The 20,656-nt window shown below is 37.3% G+C and overlaps 2 protein-coding genes across 3 annotated transcripts; both read left to right on the forward strand.

The window, feature by feature from the left end:
* Positions 1-888: 888 nt before the first annotated feature.
* Positions 889-8,248, forward strand: LOC111451201 (vacuolar cation/proton exchanger 3-like). Its single transcript, XM_023091531.1, has 13 exons — positions 889-1,549; positions 1,720-1,865; positions 1,958-2,221; positions 2,301-2,368; positions 2,848-2,876; positions 3,790-3,986; positions 4,091-4,303; positions 5,707-5,841; positions 5,977-6,093; positions 6,168-6,221; positions 7,229-7,345; positions 7,636-7,732; positions 7,822-8,248. The coding sequence occupies exons 3-13, from the start codon at positions 1,982-1,984 to the stop codon at positions 7,848-7,850; spliced, it is 1,296 nt and encodes a 431-aa protein (XP_022947299.1). The 5' UTR covers positions 889-1,549; positions 1,720-1,865; positions 1,958-1,981; the 3' UTR covers positions 7,851-8,248.
* A 1,640-nt stretch (positions 8,249-9,888) lies between these two features.
* Positions 9,889-19,606, forward strand: LOC111451200 (flowering time control protein FPA-like). 2 transcript variants are annotated; one of them, XM_023091530.1, is made up of 5 exons: positions 9,889-10,165; positions 10,306-10,629; positions 16,057-17,192; positions 17,942-18,406; positions 18,494-19,606. In XM_023091530.1, the coding sequence occupies exons 1-5, from the start codon at positions 10,163-10,165 to the stop codon at positions 19,182-19,184; spliced, it is 2,619 nt and encodes an 872-aa protein (XP_022947298.1). In that variant the 5' UTR covers positions 9,889-10,162; the 3' UTR covers positions 19,185-19,606. The 2 variants fall into 2 exon arrangements, with proteins under 2 accessions (XP_022947298.1, XP_022947297.1); XM_023091529.1 differs by having other exon boundaries at positions 17,942-19,606.
* Positions 19,607-20,656: the final 1,050 nt, after the last annotated feature.

The following is a 20,656-nucleotide window of genomic DNA, read 5'->3' on the forward strand; positions in this document are numbered from 1 at the left end:
ATAATAATTTACATTTTTAAAGCTAATTTTGAGTACATTGTTAAGTATTTATGGATTATTGATTTAAATTTTATTCACGTATTTTAAATTTCAGATTTTTAAATTTATTTGGTAACGAATCTGAATAATTATTCTCAAATAAATAATTTTAATAAAATTATATAAATTTTTAATTATAAATATTTAGTAAAACTCATATTTCAATCAAACCAGATATACTTATAAATTTTATACCATTATAATAATTTATTATTAATAATTATTTTTAAATAAATTATTTTAATTGTAACTTATTATTATTATTATTATTATGGGCTAATGGGCGTGGGCCAACTTAATTCTATGATGATAAGAAAGAACCTTGTAAGGCCCATTAAAGAGGCCCAATTCCAGTGATTTTTTTGCCACGAGAAACAGAAATAATATAACTTTGAGTTATATATATATATATAGTCATATCCCTTACTCAAACTCTATATATATCTATATATATATATAGACGTTATTCTCTTGCTTGCTTATATAAAATCTCTCTTTCGAGAATTTCTCTGTTGAGGACCTTCTCTTAAAGCCAGAGGCTCGAGCATACGTCGCTTGACTGTAAACAATGCAAGAACGAATTGGCTGAGCTCACTTGTAGTTGGGAAGTGATTTAGCTCACTGTAGTTGGAAAGTAGGTGCCGTAGCTAGAGGGTGGGTGCGAATGCGATTGTGACTAGTGGTATATATATATATATATATAAATAAGTAAAATACTTCAAAATTCTACAATTATCCACTTAATTAGGTTTGAAATTGTAAAATTATAAGTTAAACCTAATTCAATTCTTCAAAATAATCATGTTTATGTTCCCAACAACCTTTAAAAAAGGATATTTTTTTTCCTTAAATTTTACGTAAAGGGGGAACGGGGAATTACGCAACGGCGAAATTTCAAAATCCCAAAACCCATTTGCAGTTTTGGAATTTGTGGGTATGATGCGATCTGTGAGAGAGAATTGAAAACTGTAATGTAAAAATGGAAAAAGTCAGCCGTTGCGGCGGCGATGGTGGTGGGGCTGCAGCTCAACGAAAGTCGTCTCCGATTGAAACGGAGGAAGCCAGGAGAAAGTGACCAGCTCTGACCCTTCACTTATTATTTCTTTCTTTCTCCAATGCCATTTTCAATCCCAACGTTTCCAGGAAGATCTGTTTTTCCTTTTCATTTGAGCTTTAATGGCGTTTCTCTGTCAAATAATAGAAACCCTCTTTCTCTTCCCTCAAAATAGGAACAAAAATAGCGACAATGGCGGTATAGGCTGCGATGTGGCCGAGTGAGGAACGTGTGCGCCTTTCAACCTTCATTATTTTTCTTATCATTCATCAATTAATAACCAACATATTCAACTTTCCTCCACCGCCCCTCTTTCAATTATCAAACCACAATATCTCATGTATTGACCAAAAACTCTCTCTCTCTATTTCTTCGTGTTCTTCGTACGTTTATGAACAAATTTTGCCCCCTTTTTGTGCAATTTACTCAACCATTTCCCGACCCATCTCTCCAAAGGTCAGTTCTCTTCCGTTTTGGGTTCATCTGTTGGTATTGTGTTTTATTTCTTGAGATTTCGTCAAATTTCAATGTCATTGATGAAAATGTATGTGGGTCATGATGATTTTGCGATTTCTTTTGCTTGAAATGTACCCTTCTGAATTTGAGTTCGTGGATTGCTTGGGCAGATTTGAATTGAAGAAACTATTTACTGCGCTGTAGTTTTCATATCTGGTGATGGAAATTTGGCTGCCGTTGTTCCCTAATGTCTTTCATGGACGGATTTAGAAGTAAAGGGATCAATCAAAGCGTTGAAAGGCATTCTCATGCTTAGGTCTTTGTTTCTGTTCTCTTGGGAATGATCCTTTAGGCTTCTTTGTTTATAACCTTGTTGATTTAAATAAGTATGTTGATTTGGTGTAACAGATGAGATTATAAGGCTAGGAAATCATGGGGGAATTTGAAGATGAGAGCCTTGTTAGTCCTTCCTCATTAACTAGAAAGAACTTTTCTATTGAGGGTCCTTCGCATTCTTCTTCATTGCCTGGTAGTACGCAGAAATTTTGTTATAGTAACATGAAGAACAGGGTGTTTCGCAGCATTAAGATCGTCGTTTTCTCGGCTAAAATCAACTGTCTCATGCCTTTTGGGCCTTTAGCAATAGTAGTCAGCAATTTATCTGGTCACCATGTGAGTTATCTTTTTAATTCAATTTGAGGGGTTATCTTAATTCCATTTTGGATTCATTGCTTATATATGTGCATTTCAGGGTTGGGTCTTCCTTTTAAGCTTGTTGGGGATCATACCTCTCGCCGAGCGTTTGGGTTATGCAACCGAGTAAGGTTTCTTCAATTTTAGTTTTCTTGTTGTAGTTGTGAATTTGTAGAACTTTGATGTGTTTGGATAAATAAGTAGTTTTACTCTCGATTCCATTTATATCCTAGAGAGAGTGCAATACTATATTTGAGAATTCTTCTAAGTAGGTCCTATCTTGCTTTGTGCCTCATTCCGTCTCAAGGATTGTCCGTGCATTAAGAACACTCGGTTGAGTACAATTGCTAATCCAGGCTGCATCCCAGAAAATGTATGTCTACGAGATTTAATTAATAGGCCATAGGTCCAACCGCTTGTTTGATATGTTGAAAGTTTCTCGACGATCAACTATGTAACTATTATTCCCTTCCCCCCACAGTTCCTCACCAAGTTAATTTAGAAAGATCTGATCGTTCTTGGGTATTTGAATGAAATGAGCTTGTATCACTTTTGCCTATGAATTCATTGATGTCTCATACTATCTGTTTTCTCTTTTTATGCAGACAACTGGCATGCTATACTGGAGCCACAGGTATTACGATTTGAAGTTGGGATCTAATTCATATATGGAATAGAAATCTTCTTAAACTTATAGAGATATTAACTTAACTTTGTGCAATCGATTAAACTAGTTGGTGGCTTATATTACATATGGTGTACAATCTGGAATGAATGTGGAAACCATTATAGTATGAAGCCCCTTTTCCCTTCCTCTTTCCCCACCCCGTTGTGAGATCCTACCTCGGTTGGAGAGGGGAACAAAGCATTCCTTATAAGGGCATGGAAACGTCTCCTTAACAGACGCGTTTTAAAACCTTGGGGCGAAACCCGAAAGGGAAAGCCCAAAGAGGACAATATCTATTAGCGGTGGGCGTAGGTTGGTATAAGAGCCAGGCACTGAGCGGCGTGCCAGTGAGGACGTTGGGCCCTCAAGGGGGTGGATTGTGAGATCCCACATCGGTTGGAGAGAAAAACGAAGCATTCCTTGTGAGGGCGTGGAAACCTCTCCCTAACAGACGCATTTTAAAACCTTGAAACCTCTCCCTAACAGACACGTTTTAAAACCTTGAGGAGAAACTCGAAAGGGATAGCTCAAAGAGGACAATATCTGCTAGTGGTAGGCTTGAGCTCTTACAAATGGTATAAGAGCCAGACAGCGAGGATGCTGGGCCCCCAAGAGGAGTAGATTGTAAGATCCCACATCGGTTGGAGAGGGAAACAAAACATTCCTTATAAGGGCGTGGAAATCTCTCCCTAACAGACGCACTTTAAAACCTTGAGGAGAAACCCGAAAGGGAAAGCCTAAAGAGGACAATATCCTATCGGTGGGCTTGGACTATTACACCAGCCGAAAAGAGAAAAGAAATGGAGGAAAGTTTCCTCTTGTAATGTTTTATTTCTATGTCTCATATTTAACACAAGTACCTTCATTTTTAACTTTGCAGTTGGAGGTCTTCTGAATGCTACTTTTGGAAATGCCACAGAATTGATAATATCAATATACGCATTGCGAAGAGGAATGATACGGGTTGTTCAACAGTCATTGTTAGGTTCAATTTTGTCAAATATGTTGTTAGTACTTGGATGTGCCTTCTTTGCTGGTGGAGTTGTGGTTTCGAAGAGGGAGCAGGTCTTCAATAAGGTTTGTTTGTACCTTGATGGGATTCTTCTTTGACATTAAGTATTTATTATCCACTGTTTGTTCATCAAGCATGCATCATTGGTATGATGTTTTCTTATGTTTAGGCAGCTGCTACAGTGAATTCTGGATTGCTATTAATGGCAGTAATGGGACTTCTATTTCCTGCTGTCCTTCGTTCCACACATACAGAGTTGCACTCTGGAAAGTCCGAGCTAGCTCTTTCGAGATTTAGTAGCGGCATTATGTTGGTGGCGTATGCTGCCTATCTTGTTTTCCAGCTGAAAAGCGACAAGAACTTATATCTACCGGTTGATGAGGTTAACAGCACGAACTATCTTACATTCTTTTTTCTAGTCTTTTTGTTTAAATCTTAGTACCATTATTTTTATAGCATAATCTGAGGGAAAGGTTTTTAAATAAGGTTCAATTTGTACAGTTGTAGCAGTTCACTGAAGACTCATTTTGCCATCTTGTATATTTTGTGGGATCTAATGGCATTTTTTATGTGAATTTTGATTAGACATTGTAGTTTTCAAGTATCTAATAGGATTTGGGAATCTTTTTAATTTGTAGTTTTGGTTCGTACTCGATTGGCATTCTTCTATTAAAGGTTTAGTTGTTGAGGATTGTTGGGAGAGGAGTCCCACGTCGGCTAATTAAGGGGTTAATCATGGGTTTATGAGTAAGGAACGCTATCTTCATTGGTATGAGGCCTTTTGGGAAACCAAAAGCAAAGCCATGAGAGCCTATGCTCAAAGTTGACAATATCATACTATTGTGGAGGTTCGTGATTTCTAACATGGTATCAGAGTCATGTCCTTAACTTTGTCATGTCAATAGAATCCTCAAATGTCGAGAAAGGAAGTTTGAGCTTCGAAGGTGTAGTCAAAAGTGACTCAAGTTTCGAACAAAGAGTGTACTTTGTTCGAGGGGTCCAGAGGAGTTGAACCTCGATTAAGGGGAGGCTGTTCGAGGGCTCCATAGGCCTCAATGGGGGCTCTATGGTGTACTTTGTTCAAGGGGAGGATTAGTGAGCATTGTTGGGAGAGGAGTCCCACATCAGCTAATTCAGGGGTTAATCATGGTTTATAAGTAAGGAACACTATCTTCATTAATATGAGGCATTTTGGGGAAACCAAAACCAAAGCCATGAGAGCTTATGCTCAAAAAGGACAATATCATACCATTATGGAGGTTCGTGATTTCTAACATTACTCCCACCGCTATTATACAATTATCCCTAATATTCTTCTCCTCTTTCTTTTCTCATTCTCCTTAGCTACCCAGTATAGAGTCAGCCAGTCAGCTAGTCAGGAAGGGTACGAACACGAACCTTGACCCCTAAAGAATTATCATATTTCCTCCCCCAAGTAGCAAACTCTTAACTACTTGTCTTCGTGCTGGTTGTTGTATTTCTCCTTGTGTACGCAAACGCAGAACGAGATTATCAACGTCTTCCTTCTGCTGTTTATACTTGTTTCTGTGTCTTTGCTGACTTACTCAATATCTGTTATGCGGAAAAGTATCGATGCTGAGAAACGTATTTCAAAGTTCTCTAGAATCTTGCATGAACAACTTTTGCCATGAATAAATTTTCTTTATCGTGAATGATACTCGATATATTGTTTTTTGTTGGATGTATAATACGACGCTTACATGATTGGTGCGAATAATTGGATTCATTTTTGGTGGTTTGATGCGAATAATTGGCATACAATAGGCGGTTACTGATGAAAATTATGATGATGATGATGAAGAAGCTCCTGAGATTTCTATGTGGGAATCCATTACTTGGCTGTCTATCTTGACCATTTGGATCTCTGTCCTCTCTGAATACTTGGTTAATGCAATAGAGGTATTGTTTACTTGTTAATACATCCTATTACGAATCTTCCTTTTCGTTTGCATCGTAGTGTAGCCTATTCTTTTTTCTCTGTGAAGATCATTCTCACATTAATGGAACAATCTGTATGTTTTATAACAATTTCAGGGAGCGTCGGTTGCCATGAACATACCGGTAGCGTTCATTAGTGTTATCCTACTACCCATTGTTGGGAACGCTGCAGAGCATGCAGGAGCCATCATGTTTGCCATGAAAGACAAGCTTGTAAGTGCTTGCCCTTTTATGTATCTTAACAAAATGATTTGTAAGGTCTTTTTGCCTAATCATGTGTCGTGTAGGACATTTCTTTGGGAGTTGCGATAGGATCGTCTACACAGATATCGATGTTCGGGGTGAGTTCCACACAGTGTTTTGGTTTTAGTTTCTTGAATGAGTTACTTTTGCTGGTGCTGCTCTAGTTGCATTTTTCTGGCTACTTCCCTGAATAAGCTGTTTGTTTTTTGGCATAATATTCTTTTTATTCGAGTCTAGAATGCTTCACCCTTTCGAGGCGAATCTCCTTTTTGTGTTGAATCTTTATTTTAGTACTCGAGTGAAGCATTGCATCCGTTCAAATTGTCAGTTATCGAACAATTAGAAACAAACCCTTTTGAGCTCCCCCGAGATTTTGATGTTTTTTGTAACAGCCCAAGCCCACATCTAGCAAATATGGTCCTTTTTAAGCTTTTCCTTCGAGGGCTTCCCCTCAAGGTTTTAAAACGTGTTTGCTAAGGAGAGGTTTTCACACCCTTATAAGGAATATTTCGTTCCCTTCTTCAACTAACGTGGAATCGCACATTCCACAACACCCCCTTAGGGCCTAGTGTCCTCACTGGCATACCACCGGTAATTGGCTCTGATACACCATTTGTAATAGCTCAAACTCACTATTAGCAGATATTGTTCACTTTGAACTTTCCCTTCAAGGCTTTAAAATGCGTCTGCTAGTGAGAGATTTCCACGTCCTTATAAGGAATACTTCGTTCCCCTCTCCAACCGACGTGGGATCTCACATTTTTTATCGATCATCTACAAAGTATTCAATATTTGTGATTCTTAATGGTATATCATCAAGTTCTAGCCCTTGAAAACAAGTGAGCTGCACATGAGCTATTTTTTAAACAACAGCCTTGTGCTTACTTCTGCGGTTTCAGATGTATTTCCTCGAGCTTAGTTCAACTAGTTAAAATGTATATCTTCAACTAAAAGGTTAGAGGTTCGAATCTCCAACCTTACGTATGATTAAACGGTTTTTGTTTGTTAATAGTGTATATATATCTATATTACGTTGAACCGCATATATTCGAATGCCCAATTCTGCAATCTGGCATAAGCGACAACAAATTTTATATGACTGCAGATTCCTTTTTGTGTGGTCATTGGTTGGATCATGGGTTGCCCAATGGACTTGAATTTTCAACTCTTCGAGACTGCCACGCTTTTCATCACGGTCATTGTTGTAGCCTTCATGTTGCAGGTATGCTGCTTCGACCTTCTCTTATTTAACGCATTTACGCATAAAAGTACTCAAAAGTTCTTTCGGAATCTGTAAATACCCTTGCATAGTTTTGATTGTCCATCGTTTAAACCCGATCCCACTGCCATTTTGCGTACGAGCCCCTGTATAGGTCCCTCGTATCCTTCTCGGGTCGAAAGATCACCAATAGTCGGTAGTACTTTTGAAGTAGTAGCAACAAGGACGTGCGCGTTCGCACAAACGATGATTTGAAACATTTTCTTAACGAAACTTCGACATTGAACCTGCAGGACGGAACATCTAATTACCTCAAAGGACTGATGCTTATTCTCTGCTACCTGATAGTAGCTGCGAGTTTCTTTGTACATATTGATCCAGCTTCAGTTGGTAAGCTCTCACTCCCTTTGCAGCAGCCATTGGAGGCACCACAAAACTGTTGAACTTGTAACATAAAAAGTTGAAACTTGTCTATGCAGAAGATAAACCCCGAAAACATCGTGGATGATAGGCAAGGGACGACTCGGAGTCGTGAATGTGCTTGGAGACGGGCCTCAACCTAGCACTCTTCTAAAGACGGGATCGAGTGAAGCTCGAGGTTCACTCCGTTGCTATATATAGTGTTCTGAACTTGGGCTGCTACCATGTTCAGAAAGCATTTTTTTCATGTTGTTCCTGTCCTTGGTACTGATCTTGTTTATCATTGCAAGCTGTGGTAATCTGTTCAGAAACTTAGCCAATAGGAATACTAGAAATCAAATGTAAGAAAATGCAAATGATCGTATTTCTTGTTGATATTTTGAGCTCTTGATATCAATGCTGCTATCGACTTTGAACCCGTTGTATGTGCACTATAGTGTTGTTTTCGATAGGGACGTAAGAGAAGAAAAAACGTATCGCCTTCTAGTCGACAGAAGAGTTCTTTTTTTTTTTTTTCTTTTTGGGTAAGAAAGAGAACTTTTTGTTGATAAACTGAAACGAAATTGATGTTTGAAGAATACAAACTCCAAACAGAGAGATTTCAAAATTTTAGTGTCGTTTTTTAATGTGGGATCACGTAGTATGTGCACTCGAGAGAATATTGAGCATATTTATAGGGTGTGGAAACTTTTCTCTACGAAACGCATTTTTAAATCTTGAGTGGAAGCCCTAAAAGGATCTTTGCTTGGAAGGGAAAGCCCAAATATCTGCTTGAACAGGACAATATTTGCTTGAACGGACAATGGGATAGGACAATATCTGCTTGAACTGACAATGGGATACGATAATACCTACTTGAACAGGACAATATCTGCAATACTTGCTTGAACGGACAATGGGACATGACAATACAGGACAATACCTGCTTGAATAGGACGACAATACCTGCTTGAATAGGACGACAATATCTGGGACAAGACAATACTTGCTTGAACGGACAATGGGACAATGGGACAATGGGACATGACAATACAGGACAATACCTACTTGAACAAGACAGACAATTGGATTTACGAATACCATTATATTTTTCTTTTTTTTGTATTCTACGAACCATCACCTCATTAAAATTATAACTGAAATCTTATCTGTTAAATTATACTCGAATTGACATTATTTTTTTAGTTAAACCAAATAATGTGTTCTCGTATTTTTATTAGTATTTCGGACAAATATTAGAAACACTTCATTATTTTAAAGGCATATTTAAAAGATATAAGAAAAATAAATGAGGAAAAATATCTTTAAAAAAATATGTGATGGAGAATTATTATCATTTCCTATGTTGAAACATCATCAATATTTGTTATAAAAAAAAAAACCAAATAATATTTTTTATTTTATTGATGGTCCCCACCAATTAGTGGTCGCTACAAAAGCATGTGTGATGGTAGATTCCATGATAGCTCTTGTTCTAGCTTGACATTAAGAGCACGGGGCTCGAGATATCTAAAGGAGGTACATAACCCTCCCATTGTCATCGTATGATGCCGTTGAACCCTATACCTATTTACCTTCTTTCGAGATATCCCAATTTTAGACATAAACTTTTTTTCCTCCTCTTCATATTGATCAGAAGCATCCTACAACGTCACGTGAGCCGAAAAGAGTTGAGGTACCAAGCTAAGTGATGGGGAACTCGATAGAAGCTATTTGCCACTTCCACCTTTGACCACTTCAGAAATGAGTATTTTCCCTCTCACGAGAAGAAATTCAAAATCCTCCTCCTTGTTCACCCGTTTACGGTGTTTAAGGCAAGTATTGGTCTTGGGATGACGCGATCTCTTGAGCGTGATGCCATTTTCTCAGCTACATTTTTTTTTTTCTTGACGATTAAGAATTGTTTACTAATTTCGAGAGGTTGGTGGTTAAATTACAATTATGCCCCCATTCACTTACTAAATTATAGTGTTAATAGTAATCCGTATTATTAAAGTAATTAATTTAATTTACTAGATAAATGAAAACGAAAATTCCACATTTTCATTGTGGCTGAGCTGGCACTACCATTGGACAAGAAAATTCCACGTTCAAAGCGACTGCAAAAGAATTAAATAAATAAATAGTGGATTGTAATAAAAGATTCTGAATTATGAACCCTAACGACGACGAAGACAAGATTTTGCTCGAGCGAGCATTGATGAAGAAACTCAGCCTTCAAGGGCTTTGTAAGCTGCTATTCTCTCGATTTTGTTTATGAATTGAAACGGAGTTCCACTTCGAGTGGATTTTTGTTTGATATTACTACTTTCAAGTTTCATTCAACTTCTTTTGGGCGATTCTGAATATCCCTGCGGATTCTTGCTGTTTTCTGCTCGGAATTCAGATACCAACGTTGAAATGGTGAGTTTCTTTCGTTTCTATTTGTCCTCTCAGTGTTAGTTGAGTTCTTCAAGCAATCTTCTTTCTGATTATTGCCTTTTTGTGTGTTCGATAATGGGATTGTTTCCCTGATTTGATTTCTGGTTTTCTTTTATGGTTAGTCGGGGCGGGCTGATGGGGGAAGGGATCGATACCGGAAAGATTATTCGTCGAGATATGACGAGAAGTCGCAGTCTGGGCATAGCAATAGCAGTAATCCTCCGTCGAGACATCTCTGGATCGGCAATTTGTCCCATGTTGTGGTGGAGCGGGATATCAACCGCTGTTTTTCACAGTTTGGAGAGCTTGACAGTATTGCTTTTCAGCCCAGTCGTAGCTATGCTTTCATCAATTTCAGAAGGGATGAAGATGCAATTGCAGCCATGAGAGAGCTTCAAGGTTTTGCTCTTGCAGGGAATCCCCTTAGAATTGAGTTTGCCAAGGCGGTTAGTCTTGCCCGAACTTCCTCTATCTGTTATTTTCTTCAAATTCTCTCCATGTTTCCTTTTTGTACGTCTTTGATAAAATATAAAACTTTCTTTTGGAAAATAACTACAGTAAGAGAGTGAACTCCATTCAAATCACTTGTATACTCTTAATCCAAGTGCTCTCGTAACTCCGTTCAAGACAATGCTGACCTCCACTGATATTCTTGGCTCTAAGTCAACCCAAAACTCACTGAACTACATGAATTTAACCACTTCTCCAGAGTTCTCAGTATAACAATAGCAAAATTCTAATGGTTTATATAGTTCAATCAGGTCTTAACTGGCATTACCGAAAATGTTAATGGAAACCTGCTCGAGGTCATATGTAATGCCTTCCACTCGTCTGCCTTGACAGTTTCTATGAATCTCAGTTGACCCATAAGGACGATGATAAAATACAAATCAAGTGGTATTACATTCTTCAATCAAAAGGACGAATACTCAACAAACGCAACAATTTCATCACAAACATGCTTAATTTAATACCCCCAGGTAAAAAAGAAAGAAGAAAAGGCTAGGCCAAGGAGTAGTTTGATTTATGTATGGTTAGAAAAGATAGAAACATTTAAAGTGTGGTTTCAATAACATGGGATGTGACAGCTTACGATCAAGGAGCTTATGATTTATATTAGCTACAAAAATTAGACGTACATTTGTAGTTGAACAATCCTTTAAGTCCTGGATCTTGCACATTCTTTTAGTGATCATTTCATGTCATTGCGATCTAATCAATCCTCCTTCACACATCCTAAACTAAAGGGTTAGACATGCTTCACAGGTGTAATAATAAATATCAATGACTTGTCAATCTCGAAAATTAAAGCATGGTAATTACTTGTCATTCCCTTATGTCGAAGGCTATTGTTAAATTGATAAATCTCAAGTAGTCCAATGATGCTACTTACACAGGGTTTTTTGCAGTTCCAGAAACAAGCCTTTCAACTATTTACAATGCAAAAAGTTATTAATTTTATGAGTCAATGTCCAAAGAAAGAAATCTACTTCATCTTCTTTCACATAAAATCAGCATAAGCATCTACTTGATCAACCGTTGAGACAACGTTCAAACCAGATTTGCATGGTAGTAGAGGGTTGCCTCATAGTGTATCATTGAAGTGTGTGCGTTTGCTTCTGTGCATGTTTATATCAATTAAATGGTAGATCTGTGTGCCATATGGAAGATTGGAGTTTGTTCTTGAAGGAAGGATCTTTAAAAAAGTTTCAGATACTGCTAGGTTGTACTGAAGGTCTTCATGATATACCAACAATTAGGCAGGCACTTCATATCAAAACTCCAAATTTAAACTTTCAAGTATGGTATGATCCCCCTTATTATAGAAACTTCAATGTTCCTTGACTATGAGTTATGGAATTTATTGGTACCACTCAGGGAGAAGGTCATGGATGAAGGGAAAATATCTTGACCAACTTATAAGTATCCATAATCTCTAACTTTGCTGCCCCATACATATTTCACCTAATGAAAATGGTACCACTCGGGAAGAAGGTCATAGATGAAAGGAAACTATCTTGACCAACTTATAATTATCCATAATCTCTAACTTTGCTGCACTATACTTATTTTACCTAATGAAAATGGTACCACTCAGGGAGAAGGTCAAAGATGAAAGGAAACTATCTTGACCAACTTATAATTATCCATAATCTCTAACTTCGCTGCACTATACTTATTTCACCTAATGAAAATGGTACCACTCAGGGAGAAGGTCATAGATGAAAGGAAACTATCTTGACCTACTTATAATTATCCATAATCTCTAACTTTGCTGCACTATACTTATTTCACCTAATGAAAATAGTACCACTCAGGGAGAAGGTCATAGATGAAAGGAAACTATCTTGACTAACTTATAAGTATCCATGATCTCTAACTTTGCTGCACTATACTTACTTCACCTAATGAAAATGGATATATTGGGATAATCTGATGATGTAAATTCTGCAATGAACAAAGTTATAGATGGTAATGGAAGCCGACCATATCTTCCATCATCATATGAGAGGATATTTCTGATGCAACAAAAAGTTGACACTCTCAGCTAAGCAATATGTATAAATTACCTCTAAACATGGCCATACATCAAGAGTTTGTCATAGAACTACTTGAATTCAACTTCATGTAAGCAATGGAGAGTTTATATTTGAGTTCTTTTTCCTCTTTACCTAGTTAGTGCTGCTCTATTATTTTTCTTCTGATGCATCTTTAGGTTTCAGTGTAGCAAATAACAATATTGAAACACGTTTTAGCATGGGAAAAATGGTGGTATTACAGTGGAAAATTGAAATTATTGTTGAAGCTTACTTTTTCTTCTAGTGGATAATGTCCATTGTTTGCAGCTTCTCATCATTGAATAGAAGCCTTGCATAATTTAAATGTTCGCAATTTGACATGATCACTCAATGTAACATAAGGCAGCAAAACTCAGAAGACGTAGCTCATAAGACTTTTTACTGCTTTGATTTTTGTATGCTGTGATCAATACCCAATAGTAAAAAGACATTCAAAGAATGCACAATATCCATCAATAAATAGACACTGACTATTCAATTTTGAGTGAATTTCTCTTTCCACGTGCCATTGTTGCAACTCTTCAAAATATGTTGAAAAGGCAGAGGCTCTTCTCAAAACATGTTGAGAACCCTAGGTTACATTATTGAAATTGAGTAGGAATGGAGATTCATTTCACTATTCATCTAATCTTGTTAAACAGCACAGAGGATTCTCTTATTCTCACCAGGTAGATTTCAATAAACACAATCAAATTCTAATGTAATTGCGAAATGCATTTTATGTTTAATCTTGTTAAACATCACAGAGGAATCTCTTATTTTCACCGGGTAGACTTCAATAAACACAATCAAATTCTAATTTGATAGAGAAATACTTTTATATGGTGCATAAACTTTCCAGTGGAGCCTAAGTGAGTATATTGTGCTCAAAGCAATTCCAAGGACACACACTTACATCTTATATAACCTGTGCGATGCACCGGTGATGTACCTAATATGCATGAGTTGAGAAGAGTATTGTTTGGCATCATACCTGAGCTGTATTAGTTTGTTTGCACTTCTTTATATATGAGATTGAATGAAAGAATGTAAGGGATGTGTAACTTCCCTTGATCAGAAGCAGCTGCTAAGTTCTAATTGAGAACTTTAAAACATTTTACTGAGATCTCTGGTTAACAAAACATGATAAACTCTTATATATATATATATATAAAGTTGTATAAAGGAATACAGAGCAAACTATCTAGTTATATAGCTTATATTCCTAATTAATGCATTTTCACTGCCTTGGTTGTTTGTAGCATCTAGGTGCAAACATTTCCGTGTAGGCTGGGTTTATAGTGCTGAGGAAAGCATGGCCTTTGATGAAGAATGGAGTGAGGCAAAAGAATATGTAGAATATGCTCATTTTATCCTAACTATAGAAACACAGAACTCTAATTGCTCAATTAATCACAAAACTAAAAAAAATCTCAAGAATGTTGAATGTCAGCATGTCATACAATAGATACCACGCACCAAACTAACAGTCTTATGGTTGACGAGGCTTGCATTATGTGAAAGGAACGGTCGTTTCGCGCCTGATTTGTGCGAGTCAAGCTCATATAATATTGAGCCTGAACAGCTAGTATGGTGTACTTGATTAAGTCTGTGGTCCACATGAATGTTTGGTTACACGTATCTGTACTTGTTCATTTTTTCAGTGGTTTCCAGAATCTCTGATTTCATTATGAGAATGAGAGGTGTTTTTTTTTTTGGACGACAAAAATGTGTATCAGTTGAACACCGTGAATAGTAATTCCAAGGGTTGAGCACAGGGTACACTGAGAAAGAGTTGGTTCCAAACCCCTGTTTGGGTCATTGATTTAGGTATTAAATAGTTAGACTGGATAATTATTTAACTTAGTTTGGAGGCCTTTTGTGCGACTCCTTGTCCCTTCGGCCCTTTGGTTGTTTTTCTGAGCCGTTGTGACTGTCTCCAGTATACAGCCTCAAATTGTAACAAACCCCTTCCTTCTTATTAGCTTAGGGAGGCCTTCTGTGGGACTACTGACTCCCCCCTTGACATAGGGACTCCTTTCATGGCTTTAGGGTGTGTTTTGGGAGTTGGTTTAATATTGCATTTTATGTCTCATAATAATAATAATACTAATGAAACAAGAGTTATATTTATAAAATTTGTTGAAGGTGAGCTGATGAAGGTTGGGTTTTGTGTGGTGATGGCTACTTTTTGGAAAATCTTGTCGGAGGATTTTTGTTTAAAAATTTACAGATTATTTAAGAAACAATCTTCTTCCTTGTAGCTAGATTGTGCAACTATTCCTTTTTGGTATCTGCCAATTGGAGAGCTTTTTGTAATCTCTGATGGTTTGACTTGATTTAAGTTGGGACAAATTGTCCTCTCTCTTTTCCTCATTCCAAACAACTGAAAAGGTTGGAGAAATTTTCCGTTCACACATCAAAAAGTGATATTGATTATTCATACACATTGGACATGCTGTGTATGTGTCTCTATGTATGTAAATAGTGTACATCTTTTCTTTTCTTTTCTTTTCTTTTTTTTAGTTTTGTACAGAGATTGCTAAGTTGGATCATTTCCACCATATATAATCTTTGGCAGCTCTATAAATCTCACGGAATAGTGGGAACTAGGAAAACTCCTGAAGTACTCGAGGCTTTGTTATTTTTTGTTTAGTCATCATATTCTTTACAATGGTGGACTGGGAAAACTACTAGTGAACATTGAAATGTTCCTCAAAGCCGTTATAAAGTATTAATGTTTGAACCACTTCTTTTTTTATATCAAGATCAACCCATTTTCCACCATTCGTGAGGTTTATAAAGAAGTCAACCGTCTTGTGTCTATTTTGTATTGGTTCTGTGAATAGGAAATATGTGTATATGTGCTTTTTTTCTTCTTCTTTGGGAGGAGGAGGATTCATGAGTTTGAACCTTTAGAGAATGAGACTCACTTAGAATCTAAAAAGAGAATGATCCTTCATCCCCAAGTTGTTCCGGGAAATTTGAAAATTGTTCACTTTCTCAACCTACAGACATTAGTCATGATTAGAGTCTTGCCCCTGAGACTACGAATCAACCCAACTTAAGATGACAAGCATTTCTCAGTCAGTTTCCGTTTCCATTTCTCTGTGAAAAGAAAAACTGTCACTTAGAGTGTGTGAAGGCGAAGGGGTTTAGAGTTATTGTTTCCTATTCTTTTAAAAAAAAAATTCATTCCCTATCTTCGTCATCCTTAGCTCTTTTCCTTTCTCTTATTAACTTTGAAAATTTAAAATTCAGAGCATTTTATTCAGTCATAGGCTGTTGTACCATTAATAAGAATTTTACTCTCAGGATAAGCCATCTGCATCATCACGTGATGAAGCCTATTCTCAACACCGAGAGGATAAATATCTTGGAGCGAAGGGTTCCTTCTCACAGGGACGACATGCTAGTCCTGACGAATTTTATCCTGAAAAGTCCAAAATGAATGATAAAAATGCAGAGCCTAGTGAAGTGTTATGGATAGGATTTCCAGCTTTGTTAAAAGTGGATGAAGTGATATTAAGGAGGGCCTTTTCACCATTTGGGGAAATTGATAAGATTACAACGTTCCCTGGTCGGACGTATGCTTTTGTTCGTTTTCGGGGCGTGACATCAGCTTGGAGGGCAAAAGAAACACTACAGGGGAAACTATTTGGAAATCCCCGAGTACATATTTGTTTCGCAAAAAGTGATTCTGGATCATCAAACAGTGGAAGGAACTCAATGAATGTACCTCTTTCTCCAAGATCTCCTCACCTTTTCTCAAACTTCGATTCTGGAGAATTTGATTCCCGTGGTTTTAATAGGAAAAGCAATTTATTGACCAGTGGAAACAATGCATTTGAAATGAAGAGGTCTGGAGAATTCTCATCCAAATTAGGTCCATCCGAAGATAGGTATGAACATTATGGTAGCCCGACAAAAGAGAGAGGTCTTCATTTAAATAACTTCCCTCAAAGATTTTCTCAACCTAGTCCATTTTATGACGATCCATGGGACTTGCCAGAGGATACGAACGTATATCCCGGGTCCAAGAAATTGAAGACTGGACCCTTTCCCCAGGATAAAGAGCTCCCTGAGTATCCTATATCTGATTTGGAACAAGATAAACGTATTATTCCAAAGTTATACCCTGATTTTCCCCGATCAGAAGCCTTTGATCATAAGATGAAGTCTGGGCCGCCTCTGGGTTATAAACAGCCTGATCAGCCTATGACAATGCCTGACCCTTATGGAGAAAAGAGTGAACACTGGAGGGAACCGTATGATAATTTTCAGGGTCCTGATTCTCTGCCATCGAATGCTGTTGCAAGGAAAAGGCTCTCACCTGATCCAGAACAGTCGTCTATAAAAGAGTGGAAATGGGAAGGAACTATTGCAAAGGGAGGAACACCTGTTTGTCGTGCCCGCTGTTTTCCTGTGGGAAAGGTTCTGGATATGCTTTTGTAAGTATTTGATATTCCTTTTAATTTTTGTTCCCATTAAAATCATTTTTTATCAAGTGCTGAAAAAATTATAATGCTGATTTTACCTGTTCTCATTTAACCTCAAGGCCATTAACAAGAATCTGATCCACATCCCTTCCTCTTCCTGTTTGATGCACTTCTTTCCACTTTAATCCTATCTTAATTTTGCTTTTCATCGGGCAGTGTTGTTTTTCCATGAAAGGTATATTTAGGGAGTGACATGGCAGTGGAAGATTTCATTTTCTTTCTGTTTATGATATTTTTGTTTGGGCAGGTTTTAATGTTTCATTTGACTTTAAAAAATGCTTTATTTGAGCTTGGGAGATGAAGCATGTAGGAAACTGTTAATTTTTGTTATTCTGGCCTCTATTATTAGTGAAGATCTGGTTAAATGATTTAATTACCTTGCAATAATTTGTACTTTCACGGTAGTTGTAGTTTTGAAGTCTCCAAGTTTTTTCTCATTGACAAGAAGAAACTTTTCAGAAGATTTTCTTCAAAAAATGTATTCTGATGATTTCTTTCAAAAATTTCCTTCAGTTTGATGCTATCAGATTTGGTTCTGCTGGTATTTGGTTCTTGTCCTCTCTTTAAGTTTCATGGAATTCTGGATTGTTCATTGTAAATTGTGTGCGAATGATTGGAAGGGAAAACTTTCTCTCGCCTTCTAAAAAAGTTCTATTAAAACCCATATAGATCACTGGTGAAACTGAACTCGTATTCTGCAGGCCTGAGTTCTTAGACTGTACGGCAAGAACTGGTTTAGACATGCTTTCAAAGCATTACTATGAAGCAGCTAGTGCTTGGGTTGTTTTCTTTGTGCCTGAAAGCGATTCTGATATCGTGTTCTACAATGAATTCATGAACTATCTCGGCGAAAAGCAACGAGCAGCTGTTTCGAAGTTGGATGACAGAACCACCTTGTTTCTTGTACCACCATCTGAGTTCTCAGAAAAAGTGCTCAAAGTACCAGGTAAATTGAGCATTTCAGGGGTAATTCTGAGGTTAGAGCGTCCTGGTACCAGTGCAAGGCCTCCACCTTATCAAAACGAAACAAAGGACACAAATTTTTTACCTTTACATAGTGAAACATCATATACAAAACTACCGCCGTCTCCAGCTGTTTTTACCCCAATACCACCATCTTTATCTGATCTCAGTAAATCAGGAATCAATAATACATCATTCCCCAGGAACGTTGCTACTTCTGCTTCTCCTGTGTTATTTCATGGTTCATCACAATCTGTTGGAAATTTGTCTGACCCATATGTTGAGTGCAGGCCTGATTATCCAATTCAAGAACAGCTAAATGCCATGGGACCGAGCTCGTCTTCTCACCATCTACAGAATTCAATGGTCGATTTTCGAAATTTTCAGTCACAAGCTTCCAACAAGGATCCTGTTATTCAGGAACGCCCTTTGTTCATTCCAAGGGAAATTCAGGAAACAGGTTACAGTAATTACGCAGTTGGGATTTCTAGTGTTACAACTCAACAAGAAACAAAACCAGCAGCTTCTTTGGCAACTACTCTTTCCTCCCTACCGCCCGACCAACTGGCGCAATTAGCATCCTCTCTCCTTGGACATCAAAGGCAGTCGGGGAGCACGCCGAATGCAGCATTGCATGAAGAATTAAGGCAGCGAAACCAGGTGAATGAATCTGTTGTACAATTGGCAAGGTCCCAAAATGGTTCTTTTCAGAATAATCTGATGAACTCTGAGCCTCAGACATCTCAGTTTGTTCAAGTTCCACAGATGCATCATGTACAACAACACCAGATGTCGAATCAGATGTCGAACGTGCCAGCTGGGCAAAGAGAGATTCAGACAGGGGCTTTAGGCAATAATCAACAGGTTCAAAACTCTGATGTAGGTGGAGAATCAGAACCAGATCCACAGAAACGCCTGCAAGCGACGCTTCAGCTTGCAGCTGCTCTTCTCCAGCAAATTCATCAAGGAAAAGGAAGTTGATCTGGCTCGTTTGATCGTGTAAAACAAACTAATATGGAGTTCAGCAAGTATGGGATGGATAGCCATCCTACAGACGGTGTGAAGAAATTAACAGATTCTAAGGGAGAGATGAGCATCATCAGCCACTTGCCAGAAGTAATATTTGTTATCCTAAGTAACATGTCCTTTTATTAAAGCCTGTTTATAAGATGTTGATTAGCTAGCTAGTTAGTATCCACAGCTGCCACTGCTTTAATGCTATTAGAAACAGGAGCCATTTGTGGTTGTAATGCCGTTTTGCTTCAAGTCTTGACATTTTGTTGGTCCTTATCTTGTTGTACCTTAGTTATACTACTTGGGATAAGAGTTCCATTTCCTTGGTTCTGCTGGAATCCATGCCAAGATTGCCACAGTTAATAGATGAGAAGTGGAAGTTCTAGGGAGAATTGGAATTCCAAAGTAATAATAACAAGGCGAGTACTCAGACTATAGAGTATGTAGGTTGAGTTGAGTTGGGTTGAAAAACTCTTTTAGATTAGTCTAAAATTTTGGGTTGGTGACTCGTCGTCAAGTCCAAATTTCCTTTGGAACCCTAACTTTCAAGGTTGAGACTTGAGGCGCTGTTGGGCCCTTCAACAAGTCTATTTGTGATGCTCGTGTCTACTCGATCTCCATATCTTGCTTATGCTTCATTTCCTCTTCAATGCATTTGTTATATAGTGTGTTGGATGATGCATATCTTCCTCAATTGTATCATAACATCCTTCTATATTGGCTCTTGCATGGTCGAATGGACGTCTCTTGAGAGTCGTCGCTTTGTTTGACTCAATGTGAGGGTCACCACTTTGTTCGACTCAATGGAGGGTCACCACTTTGTTCGACTCAATGGAGGGTCACCACTTTGTTCCACTCAATGTGAGGGTCATCGTTTTGTTCAACTCAATGTGAGAGTCACAACCAATTTACTCTCTTTATAGTATAGTTGTGACATTCTCCCCCCACTTAAATTCGACGTCATTTCTGATGATTTTCTCAAAGCACAATTCCAAATAGAATTTATTATTCAACCCAAAAAATTCTACCCAAGTATACATGTTATATTAATTAATTTTTTAAAAAATCATATTTATTTGGTTGTTTTTTTCTAATAATTTAAAAAGGTCATATTAAAATAATAATTAAAAAAAAAAACCATGGAGCGAGTTGAGTTATTAAGTTTTTTTTTATAATTATTTTAAAAAATCATACTTATAAAAACATATATTAATTAATAATTAAAATATCTTAAAATTTAAAATTTACAAGCAACTGCCATCACCGGCCACTTCTTTAATATTTTTATTATTTTTAAAAAAATGTGATTGAATTATAACTCTATAAAAATGTCAACCTGCGACAAAACCCAACTTAAATTAGATTGAATGATCAGATTATCAAATCATATAAATACTCTTAATTAATCATTCATTCAAGTATTTAGTAGAATAATAATA

Source organism: Cucurbita moschata, unplaced genomic scaffold (assembly GCF_002738365.1).
Source record: "Cucurbita moschata cultivar Rifu unplaced genomic scaffold, Cmos_1.0 Cmo_Scf00013, whole genome shotgun sequence".
NCBI classification, from domain to species: Eukaryota; Viridiplantae; Streptophyta; class Magnoliopsida; order Cucurbitales; family Cucurbitaceae; genus Cucurbita; species Cucurbita moschata.

Coding starts and splice junctions, on each gene's coding strand:
- LOC111451200 (XM_023091529.1), top strand. Junction 10,630..16,056: donor GAATTGAGTTTGCCAAGGCG/GTTAGTCTTGCC, acceptor TTTTACTCTCAG/GATAAGCCATCTGCATCATC. Junction 17,193..17,941: donor AAGGTTCTGGATATGCTTTT/GTAAGTATTTGA, acceptor CGTATTCTGCAG/GCCTGAGTTCTTAGACTGTA.
- LOC111451201 (XM_023091531.1), top strand. CDS start 1,982: ATGGGGGAATTTGAAGATGAGAGCCTTGTTAGTCCTTCCTCATTAACT. Junction 4,304..5,706: donor TATATCTACCGGTTGATGAG/GTTAACAGCACG, acceptor GGCATACAATAG/GCGGTTACTGATGAAAATTA. Junction 7,733..7,821: donor TATTGATCCAGCTTCAGTTG/GTAAGCTCTCAC, acceptor TTGTCTATGCAG/AAGATAAACCCCGAAAACAT.